Source organism: Takifugu rubripes, chromosome 9 (genome assembly GCF_901000725.2).
Source record: "Takifugu rubripes chromosome 9, fTakRub1.2, whole genome shotgun sequence".
NCBI classification, from domain to species: Eukaryota; Metazoa; Chordata; class Actinopteri; order Tetraodontiformes; family Tetraodontidae; genus Takifugu; species Takifugu rubripes.
The window spans coordinates 6,803,011-6,824,537 of NC_042293.1; the positions used below are offsets into that span (position 1 = coordinate 6,803,011).

At 44.7% G+C, this 21,527-nt stretch overlaps 3 protein-coding genes across 5 annotated transcripts; all 3 read left to right on the forward strand.

The window, feature by feature from the left end:
* Positions 1 to 39: 39 nt before the first annotated feature.
* Positions 40 to 4,102, forward strand: LOC105416909 (uncharacterized). 2 transcript variants are annotated; one of them, XM_011607181.2, is made up of 3 exons: positions 40 to 199; positions 268 to 323; positions 391 to 4,102. In XM_011607181.2, exons 1-3 carry the CDS (start codon positions 141 to 143, stop codon positions 2,217 to 2,219), a joined length of 1,944 nt encoding a protein of 647 aa, XP_011605483.2. In that variant the 5' UTR covers positions 40 to 140; the 3' UTR covers positions 2,220 to 4,102. The 2 variants fall into 2 exon arrangements, with proteins under 2 accessions (XP_011605483.2, XP_029697074.1); XM_029841214.1 differs by having other exon boundaries at positions 110 to 199; positions 320 to 323.
* A 128-nt stretch (positions 4,103 to 4,230) lies between these two features.
* armc10 (armadillo repeat containing 10) lies at positions 4,231 to 7,267 on the forward strand. Its single transcript, XM_011607180.2, has 6 exons — positions 4,231 to 4,802; positions 4,961 to 5,106; positions 5,241 to 5,375; positions 5,465 to 5,641; positions 5,772 to 5,843; positions 5,952 to 7,267. The coding sequence occupies exons 1-6, from the start codon at positions 4,541 to 4,543 to the stop codon at positions 6,201 to 6,203; spliced, it is 1,044 nt and encodes a 347-aa protein (XP_011605482.1). The 5' UTR covers positions 4,231 to 4,540; the 3' UTR covers positions 6,204 to 7,267.
* A 718-nt stretch (positions 7,268 to 7,985) lies between these two features.
* LOC101068383 (DENN domain-containing protein 5B-like) lies at positions 7,986 to 21,113 on the forward strand. Of its 2 annotated transcripts, none has more exons than XM_029842054.1 (21): positions 7,986 to 8,312; positions 10,828 to 10,937; positions 11,263 to 11,971; positions 13,093 to 13,280; positions 13,969 to 14,466; positions 14,544 to 14,775; positions 15,607 to 15,757; positions 15,886 to 15,976; positions 16,059 to 16,175; positions 16,256 to 16,408; positions 16,500 to 16,578; positions 16,682 to 16,757; positions 16,873 to 17,001; positions 17,086 to 17,207; positions 17,406 to 17,551; positions 17,635 to 17,753; positions 18,032 to 18,213; positions 18,404 to 18,486; positions 18,953 to 19,079; positions 19,324 to 19,498; positions 19,925 to 21,113. In XM_029842054.1, exons 1-21 carry the CDS (start codon positions 8,204 to 8,206, stop codon positions 20,106 to 20,108), a joined length of 3,780 nt encoding a protein of 1,259 aa, XP_029697914.1. In that variant the 5' UTR covers positions 7,986 to 8,203; the 3' UTR covers positions 20,109 to 21,113. The 2 variants fall into 2 exon arrangements, with proteins under 2 accessions (XP_029697914.1, XP_011605481.2); XM_011607179.2 differs by having other exon boundaries at positions 7,987 to 8,312; positions 16,056 to 16,175.
* Positions 21,114 to 21,527: the final 414 nt, after the last annotated feature.

Consider the following 21,527-nt stretch of genomic DNA (forward strand, 5'->3'; position numbering starts at 1 on the left):
TGTTTGTGATCGTGATCAGCAGCTCTCAGGTCATAATTTAAAGGCTTCCAAGAGCTACTGGGTGAATGTTTTTAGTTAATCCTTGCTCCTAAAATGTTTGTGTGAGGAAAAGGTCAGAACATGGTTGGTTGTTATCAGGAATGCTGGTCTTGATCAGCCAACTGGTGGTTGAACTTGCTGCCATGGTCTTTTCATTGAGGTGAGTAAATCCAAGTCTTTTTCTGGATCCGTTTGTTCAAATGAGACATTTCTGGCTCTGATTTTCAGATTTCAGTGTTTTGGGAGTCTGTTCTGGTTCTGCATTTGTTTTCCTCTGCAGAAAGGTAAGAACTTGTGCTCTGTCAATATCAATCTACATGGACTGAAACCAGTACATTTACTCCTTGCTAGGCTGTGGGATTGCACGTGGCTATCCTGTCGGCAGCCATGTAGGTGTGTCTGACCCTCGACCCTCAGACCAGCTGATTTCTGGGCAGTCTTTCAATGCAGAAACTGACTCTGATGTGGGTAAAACTATAAGCATGAACCACATAAGCTTTGCCTCATTGCAAATCCAACAAGAAAACGGAGATGATGCTGGCTCCATTATCAACCCCGGTGACCAAAATGGGCCCAAAATCTCTGTGGTGCAGAGGCCCAAGCATGAAAGATCTGCTTATCTTCACCCATTTCCTCTTCTAGTCAAACAGACACAAAAGGAAACTATACACAATTTAAGTTTCCCAACTGTCCAATTTTTCAAACGGTTTGTAGAAACAATGAAAAACTCTTACTTAACACCAGGAAATGATATGACCATGTATTTTCATATGGCGCGACACGTGATGGAGAATGAATTGGCTTTGGAAGCACAAGAGACTGAAGATCCCACCACTGACTATAGGTCCCAATTCCCTGACCTTGTGTCCTCAACTGAGCGTTCTGGGTATGATGAAAACCAAGACTCAGATCTGAGCACAGAGCTGCCTCATTTAGCAGCTGATGGATATGGGCCAAATGATTATGGGAGTTTAGAAACTCTTGATCGCTCCAAAGGGCTGAAAAATGCTGGTGCACAGAACAAACGTACTTACCCAGTAAGCCACAGACCAACAGATAAAATGCCCTACAGACCAGTCTTTGGAAAGGTTCCTCCTGCGGAGGCTCTCATCAGCCTTTCTCATGGTCCAGTGCCAGATTTAGATTCTAAAAACTCTGAGAGGATGACTCAAGAATCTGACAGTGAGGACTTGTTAAAGTATGAGAGCCCATCTGGTGGCTTTCAGCTTGGAGGCTTCCAAAAAAAGGATCTGCGTGTGAAGATTCCAGCAGATGTTCTGTATTCACCTCACTTTGGTCACAAAAACGACCAGAACCTCCCAGATCACGTCCCTGCACACCGGGAAAGCCTCTACTCGTCATCTCGGACACATCAATCTGCTGTCGGCGAGGAAGAATCAAAGGGAATTTACCACTCTGCCATCCCCCGGCCTTCATTTGGTTCTGCTGCCTCAAACACTGACCACATCCCACAGGGTCATCAAGGTCAAGTGGGTGCTCAGTTAAACAGCCTACATGTTCCCAAGGAAGAAGCCAATAGAAGGCAGCCACTGAGGTCCCAACACATAGAGCCAAAGACCATCTTTGGGATTAACGAGCCAAAACAGACAACTGACGATGTCCAGGTCTTCAGTTCTGGCGGCTCTGGTTCAGCACAGTGGGCTTCTTCCCCCTACAAAGTTGATTATAGTCAGAATTTCTGGGCTAACTTGGATCTACCATCTGTATCAGACCCATTCTTCTGGCAAAAAATTGGCTACAAATTAAATTCCAGAAACTCTAACATGAAAAATATCATCTCTGATAATCCAAACATGCCACGTTCTTTTTTTACCCTGAAGAATAGAGGCGTGACTCTAAAGGGTGGCTTTGGTGGTCCAGCTGATGCTGCCATTCCACACAGGTCCATACAGGACACCATCTACTGGCCTCCACGCCCCATATATGCATTAAGAAATACAGTAAATGATGCTTTTCAGAGGAAGAGTGGAGCTAAAAGAGGGCTTTATTCTCAAACGGGTGGTAGTATATCTCTGCCTTTCTACACCACAAAGACCAGAAGCAACTATTTCAGAAGCAAAGTGTCACTTTTGAAGAGTCATTTTGCACCGCACAATTGGCACAAAACTGGGCGTCATCACCAGAAACCTGCCTCAAAATATCCATACACCAAAGCCTAGCAGAATAATGTTCTCTTCCAGACTTTAAGTCCACTTCAGGAAAAATGAGAGAATTCTGTTTTTTGTCTGAAACAGAAGCCAGTCTGTAATAAACTGATGCAGACTAAAGTTGCCTGTTCTGGTTCTTAACAGGAAGATTTCTGGAAAGTCAAAGTTCTGTTAGAACAAAGAAAAAAACCCAAAAAAACCCCAGCTTTTTTTAAGTGTTCTTGAGCTGTGATAACACAAATCTTAGCAGTGTGTAATGCACGTGTTCACCAGAATGTCTCCAGAATATCTATTCTGGAGACATTCAACCAACCCTCTTAGACAAGAGGGTTGGAAACTCAACTGTGTTTGTGGGAGAACATGCTGTGACAAAAGCTGCTCTCAATAAGCTACTGCAGGAAAATGACAATAATGGTGCTTGTATTTATTTTTCCCTTGATATCTCAATGAACCCCAAATGTGATTGTGAAAGCTCTGTTGCAGACATACCTAAAGCACATGTCCATTAAATAGTTCTTATACCAGGAGTAGATCTGCTCAGGGAGAAGAGAACAATCCTGTTAAAATGGCTTAAAACGGATTTGTTGCTGAATATTTGGACTTATTAATCAGACTGTACCGCGGTTTCTTTGGAAGTGTCGTCTGGCTTAAACGTCCACTGTTTCAGAAACTCTAAAAATTGGTACCTGCAGCACAGAAATGAAAGTTACCTACAGAAAATCAACATGAAACTTGAACATGTTTGATTCTTGTGCCGAAGGCTACTGTTGGACAGAAATACCACTTTCGCTCACAGAAGATAACCGCGTGTTTTACGGTGAAATATGACCAGCTATTAATCCATCACACGGCACCGGTGAACCGGAGCCCGATCCAGATCTTCAGTCTGGGTTTATGAATATATGTTCGGGTGCCCAATGTTGAGGTTTTAATGTGTTTGAGGGGTGAAAGTGAGGACCGATGAGTAACCCATAAATGCTTGAAATCATTTGTTTGTGAATTTACATTGAATGCAACTGTTGCGTATTAGGAAAACTCGGCCTTCCTGATTTATAGTCTGTATTTCCGTTAAAGGTTCTGTTATGGGGTTCAGCACTTTAGACAACACGGTCAGCTGCAGGAGCAGAATAAACTTTAACTTGGAATCACGTGGAGCAAAAGTTGTGAAAGTGAGCCACCAAGTGTCGGTGTGGCAGAAACGTCGGCGAGCAGAAACTCGCGTCCTCACCAGTCAATAGCCTCAATGTTGTCGTGACCCTGGAAGAGCACCAGTATGTTCCTCAGGAACTGAATGGGATCATTGGGACAGGACGCACAGGAAGCTGTCAGCAAAGCCTGTCAACGCACAATTTAACATATGTGCAGGGTGTAGAAAAGAAAACGGGAACGTTTTGTTGGCAAGTTAACGCACCTTAAATATCTGCGGCAAGCAGAATTTCAGTTCAGCCCGAACCTGGTAGAACTCGGACATGTTCCCTCTGCCAGACAAAGCAAAACTCTTAAGGATGGGCCACTGAATTTGCCTATATTTTATTTGCAAGTGTATGATGCTTTTTCTTTTCTTTTTTTTAAGTGGGTTTTTTTCTTTGTGCACAGGATATCTTGTCAATTTCTTACGTTGTATTTTGTATTTCTTCCACGCTGACTGGTTGTTAAGCGAGACAACCACTAGAGGAAAAAATGCAATACAATGTAACGCAGTGAGATGGTATGTTACTTTGATGTGTGTTGCTTTGAAATATGTTGCTTTGCATTCATGCAGGATCACACAGAATTAAAGGACAGGGAAACGCGGAAAAGTTTGCTTGTGCTTTTTTTCTACATAAACAAATGAATCGTTTTTATGATCTAAGAATATAAATGCTGAAAATCAAAATTGAGATTAAATCAGAACTTTTTAGTAAATTGCAAACTGCTGTGTAAAATGGTGGAGTAGGAGCTGGCAGTACAAGCTAATTGTCTCCACGCGGTGGCAGCATAACCGTTCTCTGCACGTGAGCGATCCGATTAAAAGCGAAGAAGAAGAATGGGCGGGTTCTTACCTCTGATTGTAAGCATGTTTTTATCTCAACCAATCAAAACTAATAACATCGTTGCTTGCAACAAACGACAACATTGTTGACAGCTCTAGCATGGTGGCAAACCACTGGTTGCAGAACAATGTCTGCAGCTATTTCTGTGGACTTTATCGGGGTTTCGTTGGGCTGTAATCAGTGCTAGCGAGGTAAATTACCGGATTAGTCGACTGATTTTAACCGCCGATTTGAGGTGTCGTAGCGCAGCGTCATATAGCTAACAAAGCTTAGCTAACTACGCTCTGGCGTAGCGGCAATATGGGCGATGGCAATCTGTCCTCAAGGCTTGGCAACATGAAAGCATTGCTTGGAATACTGGCCGGAGCCGGGGCCTCCTATGGCATATATAAACTTGTCAGCGGGGGAAGTTTCAAGAAAAACAAGAAAAGTGTGACAGGTGAACCTCCTGTTGGAAAGAACGTTCAGCCCAGTGGAGTTAATGTTGCTTTACAGCCAGGCAGCCTGCTGGCCAAAGTGTCTGGGCTGGATATTGTGTGTCCTGGACCTGAAGTTGCAGCAGGTAACCACATTACTGAACACGTACTGCCTTGGTCACTTTTGAAATTATGTTCGCATCTTTAATCCGTGTAGCTCCTGTAAACAGTAATTACAGCTGGATGTAGTCATATCCTTGAGCCGCAAAGTAAATATTGGTTAAATCTTTATTTTGCTGTACAGATGACATCATCCATGCTTCCTCTGGCAACCTGGAGCCACAACACTTGAAAATGTTGTTATCAAGTCTACAAACCAGCAATAATCCATCTGAGAGACGTCAACTCCTGCTGACACTGGGAAATGCAGCAGCTTTCACTGTGAATCAGGTGTAGTTAAATGTATCATTCTTTCTTTAAACAAGACTCATTTTCAAAAAGTGCCTAGTTCATGTTGCCACCTTTTACCTGATAGATATCTTGAATCTAATATTTCTTTCTCTATTTTCACCTGCACTCTTCAGAATCTTATACGGGAATTTGAAGGGATTCATATCATAGCAGGTTTCCTCTCTGATCCTGCAGCCGAGGTCAGAGTGCAGACTCTGAATGCTTTAAATAATCTCTGTATGAACATCCCAAACCAGGATCAAGTAAAGGTCTGTTGCCGGGCACTTCACAGCATACATCATACGTACGAATGACTAAAGTTCTCTTGTCATATACTTATGTTTTGTCTATCACACAGGTTTATGTGCCACACATACTGGAAGTGATCGAGATGTCGCCAGTGAATTCAGATCTTCAGCTCGGTGCTCTTCGGCTGTTGACCAACCTTTCTGTCACAGATCAACATCAACACCTGTTGAAGACTTCCATCAGGCTTTTGCTCTCTCTGCTTGTTGTGGGCAATGAAGCTTTGCAGGTTGGTTTTTTTGTCATTAAGGGGAAAAATAGCAACAGTTTTCAACAGTTCTTGGTGCAGGCAATCATTTGCAACTCTTGCTTAATGTGGTCAAACTATGACTACAGCATTGACAGTGTTTGTATTTCAGGTCCAGTCTTTGAAGGTCCTGGTAAATCTTTCATCTAATCCTGACATGATGGATGACATTGTGCAAGCTCAGGTGAGCATTAGGAATGCTGGTCCTTTTCTCTCAACTGCCTTGTGTAAGTTAAAATACAGCTTTTATAATGCGGCACATAAGTGAATCTTTCTTTCCTTCTTGCTGCAGGCACCAGCTTCTGTTGTGCTGCTGTTTGATGCCCAAACAGCCTCTCCGGTGCTCCTGAGACTGCTGACATTTGCAGGAAACTTGAAGGCTTGGAGGCCCTCCACCCAGGTGGCTGACATACTGAGGCAGAAGCAGGACTGCCTCTTCAGAGTCATGCTAGACGAGTCCTCCCAGCTGAACAACAGACTGTTTCAGCTGCTCTCGCACCCTGATGGCGAGATTCAGGCCCGAGTGGCTCGTATTTTAACATAAGGGTCTGAACTCTTTGCAGCTTTGGCTTCCACTATTTTAGTTACGGTAGTAACATTCTTCCTTCTGTCATTTAAATAAATGGATATACATTTTTTTTTTAAAATATAAATCTTTGTAGCATCCTAACGATGGACTCCATGCACACCAGTATCCTCTGAAGTGTCTTCGTTCCCCACATCTTTACATTACTATACATCTGCACCGCTAATCCAGTTAGCAGAGGCTAATTACCTTTCATCCTCCACATCTGTGAACTTTGAGTCTCTGAAGAAGCACTTGAGATGGTGCAACCACTGCCAACCTTTTTCTAAAACTGGATTAATTCCCAAATCTATTTTATAGGTCAGATTGGAAGATTTAAGCCTTTGTTTAGCATCATGTCATAACCAGGAATTTCACCTGAATGCTCTTTTAGTGTGGAATTATGAGTGTGTGAGAAGTTCACCAGAACTGAAGCCTAATGAGGAGCTGGTTGATTTGAAGGAGTTCCTTGAATGCAGCCTGACTACGTTGGGACTGCATCCGTCTGCAAGCACCTGCGAATCCCGCCAGGAAGATGCAGAGGAAGGATGTCGGGAATGCAACAATTGTTTCCACTTAAGCACAGATGCCTGAAAATAACTGGAGGAAGGATCAAGCTTTAACCATTAATGCTGCATTTCAGTGCGGAAAATATGCGGTGAACTACAGCGAGCGAATGTTACGTTTTAGGCCTTATTGTCTGAAGCTGCACTTGTCCAGCACCGTGAATGCATCCAAAGACTTGCTAAAACAGTATTTAGAGAGAGGATGGTGGTTTGCATGAAAACAAAGACGTTTATCTCCAACAGGAGTTTTAAGGCATGTGCCAGTTTAAAGGTTAAGAACGATGATAAATGCTGCACTCTTTGTAAAGTAAGAAAACTGACTTGAATCTGTATCTCAGGAAATATGAACCCCCAGATTAGAAACATTTATTTGTGCCCTAGATGATTCTATTTATTTAGTGTTTGTATTGTTTTAAGTAAGAACTGCTTGCTAAACTAATTATACTGTTTCAATAAACCCTAGAAGAGACAATCTCATCCCCAGGTTGATTCTTTCTTTTTTACTATTTTGCAAGCACATTTAGTTTTAAACAGAATGTGTCAGAATTAGAAACTGCATTTTAAATTAAAATGTGTTCAAACTCATTGTGAGACGTTAGTTTGAGCAAACATGCAAATTATGCCATGATTCATGTATTCACACAACACCTGGTGGAATTAGCACAATTTAACACTTCTATCATCATTGTGTGTCTTTAAACCTTCGTTCAGAATACAGACAGTGTTGATTTATTTCTCACTTCTGCGGACTAGAGTTGAACCCGTTGACCCTGACAGCCACTGCGTGCGCCAATTAAAGGTAAACACAAGTGAAAATGATAAATGTAATGTTATTTCACATCGAGTAAGACAACGTCTTTCCTGACATCCATTTATAATGTTCGACCTGGATGGAATACGACCTTAATTATCAACATTGGAATTATGCTGTTTTATAAATATAAACTAAAATACGGACCCTGACAAATATTGATCACTTTCCAATGAATCAACACGAAGCCTTAAATAAATTTATTCATATATGCATTAAGCCTCTGACGCAGGCTTTGATTGAAGTAATTACCACTGATCATCAGGCATCAGTGCGTCATGATGCGCCCTGGTCTTTGTCTCTCTCTCTCTCCCTCTCTCTCTCTCTCTCTCCCTCCCTCCCTGCCTCCCTCCCCACCCTCTCTCTCCCTGTCTCTCTCCACCAGGCTGACTCTTAGCCTCCTCCCCCCGGCCCCTCGACCGACTGTCGGTGTTTCTCCTAAAGCCCCTCCGACATTCTCATCGGGCAGAGGCGGGCGGACGGACGGACGGACGGACGGGCACAGCGCAGCGATCACGTACGGCTGCCAGTCCTTTCTGTTCAGCCCGGTCAGATATGAACAGCCACTGAAAGAAGGCTCTCCCACCCTGAACGCGTCGACGATGATCGGAACAGCCGCGGCTGCCGGATCGGCTTCCTGCCGCTTCGCCCGTTATTTTGTGGTGTGTGGACTGGATACGGAGACGGGCCTGGAGCCGGACGATGGAGCAGGTAGACAGGTCACCAACACGCCATCTCCAGCTATCTGCTAATGATTATTACACTCACGTTTGATTTTGTGTGTGTGTGTGTGTGTGTGTGTGTGTGTGTGTGTGTGTGTGTGTGTGTGTGTGTGTGTGTGTGTGTGTGTGTGTGTGTGTTGTCATGAACGTACACCATTTCATGTCTGTGTCATTAAGCTGTGTTTTGATTGGACGCATCATTTCCTTTAGAACCATTGTTGACAAAAATCTGAGCAGCCATTTCATATGCAGGAAGAAATGATCCAAACATGTTCAAACCGTATTATTGCACTGGAAACAACAAGAAGCGCTGCGTCTCCTTTCATGCGCTGGTGGAAAATACGTCTGTCTTTTTGTTTATGCTGACCATTTAATGATGTTGACACTGAGAATTTAGCTTTTGTGGTTTTCTGCAAGTCATCTGCTGCTATAATTGACCAAACAAAGCAGACAAAAGGCTGAAGTGACCTTTTTTGGTCCTTACAAAACGCTGGAATACAGACAAGGCACCACGACCGAGGCAGTGGCTGATAAGGGCCTGAGATTACAGATTACAACAGAAATCATCAATCTCTTCAGCCCTCTCATCCTCATTGTGTGCACAAACCATGGGTGCTTTGTTTTAACAAGGAAAAAAATGTGTCCATATCTTTTTCCCCACTGGGTGCTAAAGGTGACGGCTGATCGCTGTAGTCTCCCACCAATTTCCCTGCAGTTGTGGAGCTGGGGTCGTAGTCACACCCTGTATTCTCCCTGCGCTCTTTGTTTTCCGAGACACACGTCCTTGGGGGGGGGACGTGCTTGTTATCAGACATTCTTTCAAACGCACATCTTGAATGGCAAATAATGTTTAGCTGAGCTGTGTGTCATGTCGGCGCTCTGCTGCAGATTATTTAGGGCTCTCGCTAACCATTAGGGACTTTGATACTGTAGCTGGCTCCCTGTGGTGAGCGACAGCACTGCTGCCAAGTATATCTGAGCTCCACCAATCTCCTTATGTAACAGCCGGCCATCCCAGAACCCGTGCAGCGGGGGACTCCAATCCTTTCACAGGATCACGTCGGAGTGCTTTTCTGAAGCTGCGGCTGGAGACCTTCACCCCGCAGCTCCGGAGCCTTCTAGATGTGCAGGCTTGTACCGTATCTGTGTGTGTGGTTAGTGAAACAATCTGCTCTTGTTGGCGTCTCAATGGGCAGCACTGTTTTCTGCAGTCTAATCAAATTTTGCATGACGTTGCCAGTTGGCACAGAGACCGGCCTGGGCTCTGACGGCCGCTCTGTCCCCATGACTGTCATAGGGGGGTGACATCAGCGGAGGACAAGAACTCTCAGGCCGATCATCTGAGAGATGCTCTGGAGCATCAAAATTGTTTTTTATGCATTTTATTTTTGGCTTCCAACTGTTGCTTTTATCCCTTATTGTGTATTAGGGCCACATTTGTGTCTGTGATCAAAGAGAAAAATAATTTTTCGGTACATTTGAATTCATCAGTCGAAATCAGTCGACGTCTGCTGTCATTTTAATCTCTTTCTCAACTTCAGCATCTGTCCCTGTCTACCAGTGATGAGTGAAGCAGCTGGGGAAAGTCACTGGATGAGCAGGACAGATGTCTGCATTTAGAGCCGCTCCATCACTGCAAGTTAGTCCTCGCTGTTTTAGGGATGACGGGCCTTCGGGGGCCACACTTCTCTCTTGAAAACAGATATATGGCTGCATTAATTGATGACTGCGGGAAAAAAGTTTGTTTCTCAGCTGTTGAGGAAATGTTGAGCTGGACTATTTAATTACATTGGTCGTCTAAATCGGGCAGCTTGAGTCTGTCACTCCCATGCTAAATCAACGCTCCTATCTCTGTCCTCATATTACGCAGACTGTGTTTAGACGGAAACCATAGATGTCAGCCCGGTTTGTCCGCTGAAGGCCCCTTTTGACGCCAGCCTCAGACAAAGATCTTCATCCTAATGTCTACCTTCAAGGCCACGCTGTTGTGCTGCCTGATCTCTGTTCTGCCTGAACTCCAGCTTGTATCCATGGTCACGCCTCCCCCACGGTTCTCTCCGAGCTCTGTCTCTGACCTACCATGCTTCTTCCTCTCTCCCTCCAGCTCCTCTTCCGCTCCCTCGGAGTTCCTTGCGTAATTGCGTGGGCAGGTGGGGTGGTTACCTCTGAATGTCGAAGGCCAGCGTCACACGATGGTGATTGCGGTTCTGGCTGTCACCTCTTCATTTCTCACAGCTTTGTTATATAAAAACCCTATTTTTCCTGAGCCACAGCATGTTTTTATTCTTCTGCAGAGCATCAGAGATGAGGTCTTGTACCGCATTGCCTTTCTTTTTTTATGGTAATGAATTATATAACCATCAGTGTGGCATTTATTTTATGCAGCAGACTCAATCCTCCAAGTCTTTCTGCTTTAGATTTTCAAAGCCTCCCATTATTTTCTGACACCCCCTGAGATTAAAGCGTTGCTTTGTACCACAAGGTAACGACCTGTTCTTTTTCAGGTGAGGCTTTTGAGCAGAGTCCTCTTCGACGCTCCTTCAAGTCAGAGGTTCTGGTTCACTATCCCGAGAACACGGACAGGAGCCCGTTCAATAAAGATGCAGTCAACATGGTGAGAGCTTCTTTTCTCCCTCGCAGTAGTGGGGGTGATTGGGACAGACAAAAGGGGACTTGTACTCAAGGCAAACACTGATATGGGAAATTATCTTTTTTTGGTGGAAAAGAAAATTTCGGGATAAAATCAGCGTTAACACTCAAAAATTGTGCTAAAACAGATTCTGTTTTATTGTTTAGTATCTAGAATTCCCTGAACTGCTGTGTGTTTGTGAGGATACCAGAGCTCATCTCTGTCCGTCATTGATGTCAAACAAGCTTTATTCAGGCAAAACAAAATCTTTATGCGACTTTAAATGATTTTCCTGTCCCTTTCTCTTCAGCTTTGTATGCCGAGAGGTCTTTCCTTCCGCACGCAGGCGGACCAACTCGATCCGCAGTTTCACTCGTTCACAATGTCCTCTGATGAGGGCACGCGCTCTTACGGATTTGTTCACACCTTCTACGAGGAGGTGACCAGTACCCAGATCATCACTGCCATGCAGGCTCTCTCACAGATGCATCACGTGGAGCACCACTCCTCCTCCTCTGCCTCCACTCCCTCCTGCTCTTCATCGTCCGCTTCCTCCCCCTCCACCTCCAGCATGGACTCACTCGTGAGCAGTTTGGATGAATCGGATGCCGAATCTCTGGCCAGTTCCTGTCTGGGCTGTGCAGGGTCATTTGATCCATCCCGAGACACATTATATGTGTCTAAAGCCCTCTGTCTCTTCACGCCGCTCCCCTTCCTTCATGCCTCTCAACAGTTTCTCTCCCAGCTGCACCAGGCTGTGGCATCTCACACCCCGCCGCCCCTCCCTCTGGAAAGTTATATCCATAATATTCTGTACGAGGTGCCGCTGCCTCCTCCCGGAAGGTCACTGAGGTTCCACGGGGTGCAGGGACCCATTGTGTGCCAGCGACCCGGGCCGGGTGAGCTCCCAATGGGGGAGTATCCTCTCGGAGAAGCCTTCTCCTTGCTGGGAGTAGACAACATGGTGAAACTACTTACCTGCACACTTCTGGAGACACAAATCCTTCTTTACTCTCAAGGTCAGTGTGTGGGTCTGTTCCAAAATGAACAGAATGACCAATACCATACATACAACTTCATGTTGGTAGCAGGGCTGCAGCAAGTAGTATCAAATCAAATCAAATCAAATCAATCTTTATTTATATAGCGTCTTATACAATCAAAATTGTTTCAAGGCGCTTTCCAGAATCCCAGGGCCTGACCCCAGACAAGCAACAGTGGCAAGGAAAAACTCCCCTTTAACAGGAAGAAACCTTGAGCAGGACCAGGCTCATGTAGGGGGACCCTCCTGCTGATGGCTGGCTGGGTAAAGAGAGAGGAGAGGGGGGAGGACAGGTAGAAGATAGGATAGGTAGGAGAGGAGAGGAGAGGGGAGGGGTAGAGGAGAGGAGAAGTAGAGTGAAGGGGAGGTAGAGGAGAGGAGAAGGAGGAGGAGGGGAAAGAAGAGAGGAAGGGAGAGGAGAGGAAAAGGAGAAGGAGAGGAAAAGGAGAAGGAGAGGAGAGGAGAGGAGAGGAGAGGAGAGGGGAGGAGAGGGGAGGAGAGACACAGAGCACAGATACACACACAAAAAATATGATGCACAATCACTTCAGCGGGGCAGGAGGTCATTATGCAGCTCCGAGGGCGGCGATACCTGTAAATAAATAGAGGGGGGGGGGGGAGAAGCAGAAAAACTACACAAGAACTAGTCTGCTTGATGAGGAGAGGAAAGGAGAGGAGAGGAGAGGAAACCATGACCCAGTGGAGTGACAGAGGCCTGTCAGGTGATCATGTTTCCGGACCCCGGCAGCCTTGGCCTATAACAGCATAACTAAGATGTGACCTAACGATTAGACGACCCCCTAAGTATGATAATTTGTCTGTCTATGATAGTAACTGGAACTACTGAATTAGTAACAATAAGCTTTTTCAAAGAGGTAGGTTTTGGTATCAAGATGTTCTACAACATGGCAGACAAGCACATTGGATTTTTGAAATAATGCCATTTATTTATTTCTGCAGTTTCACACATCTCATCCATATCTGCAGCAAACAAATTAAAAACACTGATATGACTCCAGGATGAGTTGATGCACATTTTTTTCTTGGCGCATACTTTTGATTTATTCGTGACAATGTCGCTTCACTTATCCCCCTCAGACTACCAGCGTTTGATGACGGTGTCAGAGTGCATCACTACCCTGCTCTTCCCGTTCCAGTGGCAGCACATCTACCTGCCCATTGTTTCAGCACATCTGTACCACCTGCTGGACGCACCTGTGCCCTTTCTGATGGGAATCCAGTGCCGAGATCGAGCTCAGCGTTCCTCCCTGCACCTTCCACATGAGGTACTGACTAACTGGCGTGTAAATACATCTCTGCTTAACGCAAAAGTAATGTGGCTGAACTGCACCATTCTTCCAGCCGTTCATGCGCGATAATTCATCTTCCACCTCCAGTCGGAGGCTTTTGCTTCTCCACAAATCCAGCCCTGCACCCGGGATGACTTTATGCCGCATTAAAATCTCACTGAAGCGTCTTTGATGCTGCTCTGCCCCAGAAAAAAAGTTGAAAGACAGCTCGAGGGGATGAAAGCTGAGATTCAGAGAGATGCTAAGTAATGGGTCTCACTGGATAATTAATGAGAATTAACAATCGGCAGACGTTTCAACTCTGTACGGGTTGTATGGATGGTCGTTTTGTGAGAATGTTTTAATCGTGCATGCTGAAATTGGCCAAAATCTTCTTTGGTTCACATTTAAGAGCTCCTCGGTACAATAAATGGAGAAAGTCACCTAAACCTGTCATATGATACTCATAAGAGACTCAGAAGTGAATGCATGAGCGAAGAGGCTGAAGCTGAAGTCAGCAACTACCCATGAGGCTGCAAACTGAGTGTGATGTCGAAGGTCACATCCTGCTGACTACAGCAGCATTTTCAACTCGCTGTCTGTCCTTTACGCCCATCTCTGTCCTTTTACATTAAAGCTCAAGTTGTGTTTATCTTTATTTTCTGTATATGACTCGTTTGCACAGGCCAACCTCTGTTTTGTGGATATTGACAACCACTGTGTCGAAGCCCCCGAAGACCTTCCCATCTTTCCAGACCAAACCGAGCTCATCCAGGAACTGAGCGAGGTGCTGCTGTGTTTCGGGGTCTCTCTACGGGGCGGCTCGCACACTAAGACTGACGGTGCCGCCTCTCCTCACCTGACCAGCCTGGTGTTGGAGGACCTGATGGAGGACAGAAGGAATGGCAACCTAGGAGGTGAGGAACTGGCAGTGCTCGAGAGGCTGCAGGCTCTGGCGCTGACATGCGGAGGAAGAAAACTGTCAGAAGGGGGAAAAATGCTGCAGAATGCCGAGGAGGAGGAGGAGGAACTGAAATCAGCCAGGCTCAACGTGCAGCTGAGGGAGGTGTTTGCTGCGCGTTTTGCTGCCATGTTCAACAGATATGAGGAGTTCATCATCCACAGCGCTCTTGATTTGGACTCTTGGTTGAACAATCGAGAAGGGACATCCAGCTTTGACAAGGTACCGGAGCGACTGTCAAAAATGTGTTAATTTAATTAAGCTGAAATTTAATCACACTGGTATTTCTTATGTTTCAGGGTTCCTTCCTCTCAGTGCAGCCGGAGAAGCACTTGCACTTCCTGTCTCAGTTCCTGGAGACCTCCATGTTTTCTTCTTTTGTGGATGGCAAAGTGATCGCTCGATGGGTGGATAGAGATCCAGTGCAGCACTTGTTTGACAGCCGACTGGAGAGGGAACGACTGTATGACACAGAGGAAGAGGACTCCCGTAACGGCCGCTACAGGAAGTGCAAGTCACTCTTTGAGTCAGGTACATTTCATCTTCTTCGTAAGATCATCTTCAGAAGAAGCATTAGGACATGTCAGTGCTGCAAGATGAGTCACAAAACCAATACTTGTATGCAGAAGAAAATACAAAATGTTTTACAGGTCTTTTTACTGTATTTAAAATTGACAGTGGTGCACATATGTGAATAATTTTAATGTTTTTGGAAACGCGCAACAGTTGAAAATAGCTTTAACTTTGGCACGTAGTTGGCAAAAGAATCCGCACATGTCACCCACCGACAAGCCATGTCAATCCAGGAATAACACAAAGGGGGTGTCTCCAGTCTCAGCTGTTGGCGGGTATGTGGCCAGAAAATAAATGGAAACCCCAGTTGGTCAATGGAATTGAATTGAACTGAGGTCCATGCCAGCTTCACTAATCTGTAGCCATCTGTCTCCCTCTGTTTTGATCTTTTCGGCCCCCTGTATTGTTTATCTGTTCATTAACCACTGGTATTAACATTGCTTAGGGGATATCTGAAGCAATTTTTTAATCAGGTCGATGCATTTCTTAACCAGAAACAAAATGTTTAATTGCGGTGACACAATCTAATATTGAGGAAAAGCAGAGTGTTGAACTAAAGGATATGATATTTTTTGTAATTTAGTTAATTAATATTATTTGTGGCTGAAGTTTTGCCTCACGGTGATGTTACACACCACGTTTCAGTGTTTCTGCATCTCCGCGCAACAAAACAAACTCGATCAGCTTGAATTGTTGATGTTCACCTGAGACATGGGAGGAACGTCTCTTGTCTGATATATCTGCATCCTGTTGGATCTTAACCACTGCTGTGTATGTGATTCCATGAAGCTCAGACCATTGAGCGAAGGCTGCTGAAGGCTGACCACACGGCCATACACCCCCATCTGCTGGACATGAGGATTGGCCAGGGTCGCCACCAGCAGGGCTACTTCCCCAAACTGCAGGCCGATGTGCTGGTGCAGGGACAGAATACCAACAAGTGGGTCATCACAGAACTCATCAGAACTGTAATTCTGTAGTGATGGGCAGTAATTTTGCTACTAAACCAGATCAGAGTCTTTTAGAGGTCACTTATCACTTAAGCAGCTTGTTGTTGTGGTTGATCAGGTGGTCCAGTCGTGTTACAGCGCCACGCAGGGCCGAGTCCAAGAGACCAGGAGGTGCCGAAAACGCTGGGTCGGACAGTGAGCATAGACAGGTAGTTCCGTGTGATCAAAAACACAGCTCACATAGAAAGGAAGCTGAAAACAAAGTGTGATTTATTTTCTTTGTTTTAGAAGCACACAGTTGCGAGGAAGAACCTCCGCCAGTCTAAACTGCTGGACCCATCACCTGAAGCCACCAGTCAGACTCACAGAGAATTTGTCAACGGGCTTCTGAGTGAGTGCCGTCTGAAGGTGAGCCATCAGTCTGTGTTGCGTTACAGTCCAAAGACGGAGGTTTTGTTCAAGTTTAACACTGTTTTTATGGTAAACAGACAAAACAGATGTTGATGGAGAGGATGGGAAAGGAGAGTGTGGAGCTGGGCCAGGGAGAGGCTAACATCACAGGGCTGCAGGAGAACACACTCATCCATGGCCTGTGTGATCTACTGGAGAGAACCTGGGGCCACGGCCTGCAGCTTAAACAGGTTCAACACACAGGACATGCTTCCAGATCACACGATCTACTTAATCAGATGTTTAAACAAGAATATCTATTGACATGTTTGCGTTGAACAGGGAAAATCTGCACTTTGGTCCCATCTGCTTCATTACCAGGCGGCCCAGGTGAAAACTGAGACCCCAGCTGAGTCTCCAGGTGAGAGCAAACTCTTTGTGTAACAGAGGGGTTCCTGACCTGTCTTGATATCAGTGAGCTTTGTCTCAAGCATTTAATGATGCATAACTAGTTTTTCTTTTAGGGTCCAACAGCTCAGAAGTCAGGACTTTTGATGGCAAAGCTGCGGTTCTCAGAGGGTCATTAATACATGATATGAGGTAATGAGTGCAAATTATGATGCATGTAAAATGTTCTCCAACGGTATTTTGATAAAGTTCAGTTGAAGACACGTGCTTTAATTATTCTGAAAGTATTTCTTGGGCGGTTTGCCAGGTTTATCCAGACGATGAGTGAAGGTCTGTCTGAGGTGGGACAAGCTCGAGCCTGGATCCATCTGGCTCTGGAGAAGAAAATGCTGTCCCAACACCTTAAAGAACTGCTTCTAAACCAGGAGCTGCTCAGGTCGGGACACACACCCTGAAGAAACATGTTGCTGTTACTCACCAAACATCAGATATCCTGACTGTGTGATTTATCCCCAAACAGGCAGTTGTATAAACCTCATGCTTTCCTGCTCTGCGAGGAGGAACGAGAACAGTTCCTGTTCCACCTGCTGTCTCTCAACACTGTGGATTATCTTTGCTTCACACGTGTCTTCACCTCCATCAGTGAGTCCTGTTAACCTTTATGGGGCTGTTGTGAAATAAACTGTCAACATTATGGCTCTGTTGGAGCTTCCCATCTCCTGGCCTCAGATACTAGACTTGTGCCCGTGGATGCAGACGTTGGTGGATAAAGTGGCTCCTGCTAGGAGAGACCATGATGAAATGACAAGAATAAGTAGACATTGTTCTGTGTCTTTCCAGATATTCCTTACCGTGTTGTTATAATACCCATGAAGAAGCTCAGCATTGCTATGGCAACTGTGAACCCCTGGGTGTGTGTCTCTGGAGAGTCGGGTGACTCGGGTGTTCGACAGATACCAAAGAACACTCAAGAGATATATTTTCAGGTCCGCACTCGCGCTCCTGCACTGTAATGTTAACACCACGTCTAGCAGAGCTGTGGGTTAACTGTTCATGCTCCTGATTTCAGTGCAAGAACCTGGGCCGACTGAGCACGCTGCAGCTGGGTCAAGAGAACTCGGGCCTGCTGGCCAAGTGTCTGGTTGACTGCGTGATGGTTTACAATGAGATCACCGGACACACCTACAAGTGAGATTCAACCTGATAAGCGTGTCACCTCCACACACTGACCTCGTCTAAAGACATGGAACATTTACTGAGCTAAATCAAGACACGTTTGGCTAATTGTTTTCAGGAGTCTCACTATTGTTAATGGGTCCAGTAACAGCAGCTCAGCTTCTCAATCTGAGTGACTTTGCAGTTTGTTTCTGCACAGTCCAGGGTGCTATAGGAGCAGAGGCAACGCCCCAACATTGGAAAGTTGCTTTTTCTGAGATAAAGAAACAGTGTTTTCTCTGTGTTGTCAGGTTTCCATGTGGCCGATGGCTGGGGAAAGGCGTGGGCGATGGCAGCTTGGAAAGAGTTCTGATCGGCCATCTGGTGTCACCTGGTGGAGAAGAGGATGCTGGCCGATTGACAGGGACACCTCCAGAGCTGGCCTCTCCTTCCCAGAGTGTTCGGAATGTGCTGGGATCACTTGGCCGAAGCAGTACGTACCCTCTAACAGAGCATTCTTCCACACAATAGCTGACCTACTTGTTTATATCAGAGGCGTCATGCAGAAACAAACCCTGCTCCCTCTATCACTTTTCTGTTAAGCCGGAGTGCATTTGCCATGGGGTTGTCATCATTTTTACTGTTTTTTTAACACTGCCTGACTTTTTTTTAAATCTCATCAGGAATTCTTTCTGTTGAAGTACAAGAAGACATGAGAGAGGCAGCAAATAACCTTGTAAAACACTTCCACAAAACTGAGCAAGAGGTACGTTGCTACAGTAGTGAGCGTGTTCCATAAAAATGACTGTTTAGTTCATTTAACCTGCGGGCCTTTGATAAGGAGTGAAGGAGCCTAATGTGTTTCTGTCTCCAGCATGGTTCATTACCTTGGCCGCTTTAGCCTGGGCCTCATTTGTCTCATTTGTGTATCAAAATGGCCTCTCTCCTCTCAACTACAAGTTAAAAGCCCTGAAGTGACTTGATGGATTTGGCTTTAGCTTATCTTTAATTAATCTTCAGTTCATTGTCGGGAGGCCTTTTTAGTGCCGAGGCTTTAATGTTCAATCCTGTTTGTTTACCTCCTTTATAAGACAGAATCTATTGGAATTTTTTTAAATCTGTCGTCTGTTGTGCCTTCTATCACTTGTATGAAGGGATTCACTGACATTGAAAGATGAGCCATTTTCCTCGCAGTGTCTCTTTTAACTCTGTCCCTGTTTTTGTCATCCCAGCGGGGTAACCTGACAGTCTTGTTATGTGGTGAAGGCGGCCTGGTGACTTCACTGGAGAAGTTCCTTTTGCATGGGTTCAAATCTAATCGTCTTTTCCAGAGGAACGTGTTTGTTTGGGACTTTGTTGGTAAGCCCTGTGAACTCGAGTCAAGCAGGACAGAGCTTTTGTAACCGTCATTAGCTGCCTGTCTCCATCTAGTGGCTGTTATTATTACAGTCGTCTATTAAGATGAACGCAGTCAATCGAAATTACTTTTACCCCTGTATCCCAGTATTGACGCCGAGTGGTCAGTTTAAATGAAAGTAAATCATCTACATCAGCAATGACCAAAGAATCTCTCTCTCCCTCTCTCTCTCTGTCTATCTCACAGAGAAGGTTGTGTTTTCCATAGAGACAGCTGATCAAATGGGTGACGTGCATGTATCAAACCTTGCAAAAGGTCCGCCCTGTGAGTTGCTGTGCCACTACGTCAATGCCATCAATGCTTCACCGAGGAACATTGGAAAAGAAGGAAAGTTCCAGCTGTTTGTCTGTCTGGGAATAAGGTGAGGCATGATTGAATAAGCTTTTTCACCCTTTCACTGTACTTTGCAGTGTCAGCTGAGGCCTTGTGGTGTGAAGTGAATGCATCTCTTATTATAATAATGCCAGTTAATAAATATTAACCCAGAAAAGGTCAGTTAAACGAGCCCCACTTGCAATATCAACCCCCCCTCACAAAAATGTGTAGAATTATATCCAAGACTTTAGACTGCAATGTAGGTAGACAGAATGTAAATTTGGTATCAGAAATACAATATTTGATAATGAATGAACCACTTTGGAAGGGAATTGGATACATTTATTGTAAAACTAGATAATCAACATTTTTTCCTCGTGTGTTGTACTAAATAACCTAAATATTCAACCCATAAACATCATCATATGTCTATGACCATTACTGACCTCTGACCTTTTTCTCATCTTGACAGAGATAGGCTTCTCTCTCATTGGCTCCCCCTGCTGGCAGAACTTCCTTTGACTGCGAGGGTGTACGAGGATGGCGCCCTGCTGCGGGACCGTGCTGCTGTGCACTCCCTCTCCCGCATCCTGCGCACATTGAACGAGTTCACCGTCACCCTGGAGACCTCACTGGTTAAAGGGATTGACCTGTGACCCTGAACAAGGCTGGATCAGGATCAGCTATTTATCTTTTCTGCTGTCGGGAAAAAAGAAGAGAGAAATATGACTTTAAGAAAAACAGACTGTCTACTGAGTGAAATCACTGGCAATGTGAGCTTCAGACATTTTTCCTTGTTTGCATCAGGAAACAGACTGATCCCCCCACCCCCCCACATTTTTTTTTTGTTAATACTGTGAAAATTCTGTCTCCCTAAGGTGAAATACAAAGTCCTAAAGTCTGACATCTACAGTAGATATTTAAGAGTTCCAGCCTCAGGCGTCTCCAGCTCTCCTGCTACGGCTGTGTTGCTTGCAATTGAATTTAAACTTAACACACGCATGACTAAAATCTGTTTTATGTCCTTGTATTGCCATTTTCAATATCAGTACTCAGGCCTTATCTTATCAGCATTTTTCTCGACAAATGTCTTCAATTAATGGTGTAGTTAAAGAATATCTCTTCTCGTCATCACAGTTTGCCTGTTATCTCCTTCATTTTGAATAATACTACAGAATTCAACAGTTGAAACACTGAAATCAAATAGGTGTCCTAATTGTGTCAGTTAAAATGATCTTTCAGGAAGCCTTTATTCCCCCTTGTTGTGAAAATTTACTTTAATTAGATCTCTACCATAACCATGAAATTTTTTATTAATTGTAACGAATTTGTGGCATACTTTTTTCTGTACAAAAGGCATCTTCTCCTGTGTTTACATGCAGCAGTAGTTCTTACTGCACTGGATAAAAGGTCACGCTCTCCGAATTGAAACTGTTCAGTTGTCTCCACAAAATGGCTCAAGCATCGGTTCCTATCACTGGGTATTATGTTGATGTCGTATTTAACAGTGGAAAACTAATGAAAATGCTGGCTGATGCGCTGCCTGCAAGCACTACGTTATCGACGATGATCGAGCATCTGCTATTGTTTAAATACAGGTTAGAGAAAGCAATAATTATTTATGTGGGGTCAAATATTAAAGTTATTATTGACATAACGGACCTGTCTGTGTGTGTCGGATTCTTACATTTTTAAATTCTTAAAAAAATTCCCTTTAACGGAGTATTAAATGAAGAGTTCATTTCAGTTAGACTTGAATGCTACTTTGATTTTATAAAATGCATTTTAGTAGGAAAAGACAATTTAGTAACTCGTGTTTGACTTTAAAGCCCGACTACTGTTTCATATGTTGTAAAGGACTGAAACCTTTTCCACATTATAGCGGTTGCGCAAGAGTAGACGGGCCGCAGCCTATACATCCTGGTATCACACTGGTGCAGTGTGACGGTAAACTAGTCTGCCACCGCCTCGACAAAAAAAGAGTGTTACTGGCGGTAAACCGACCTCTGGGTGGAGGCTACGTTTCATGCACCTTACACTTGGAACTAATCTGGTCTCGGGTCACGCAACCGAAA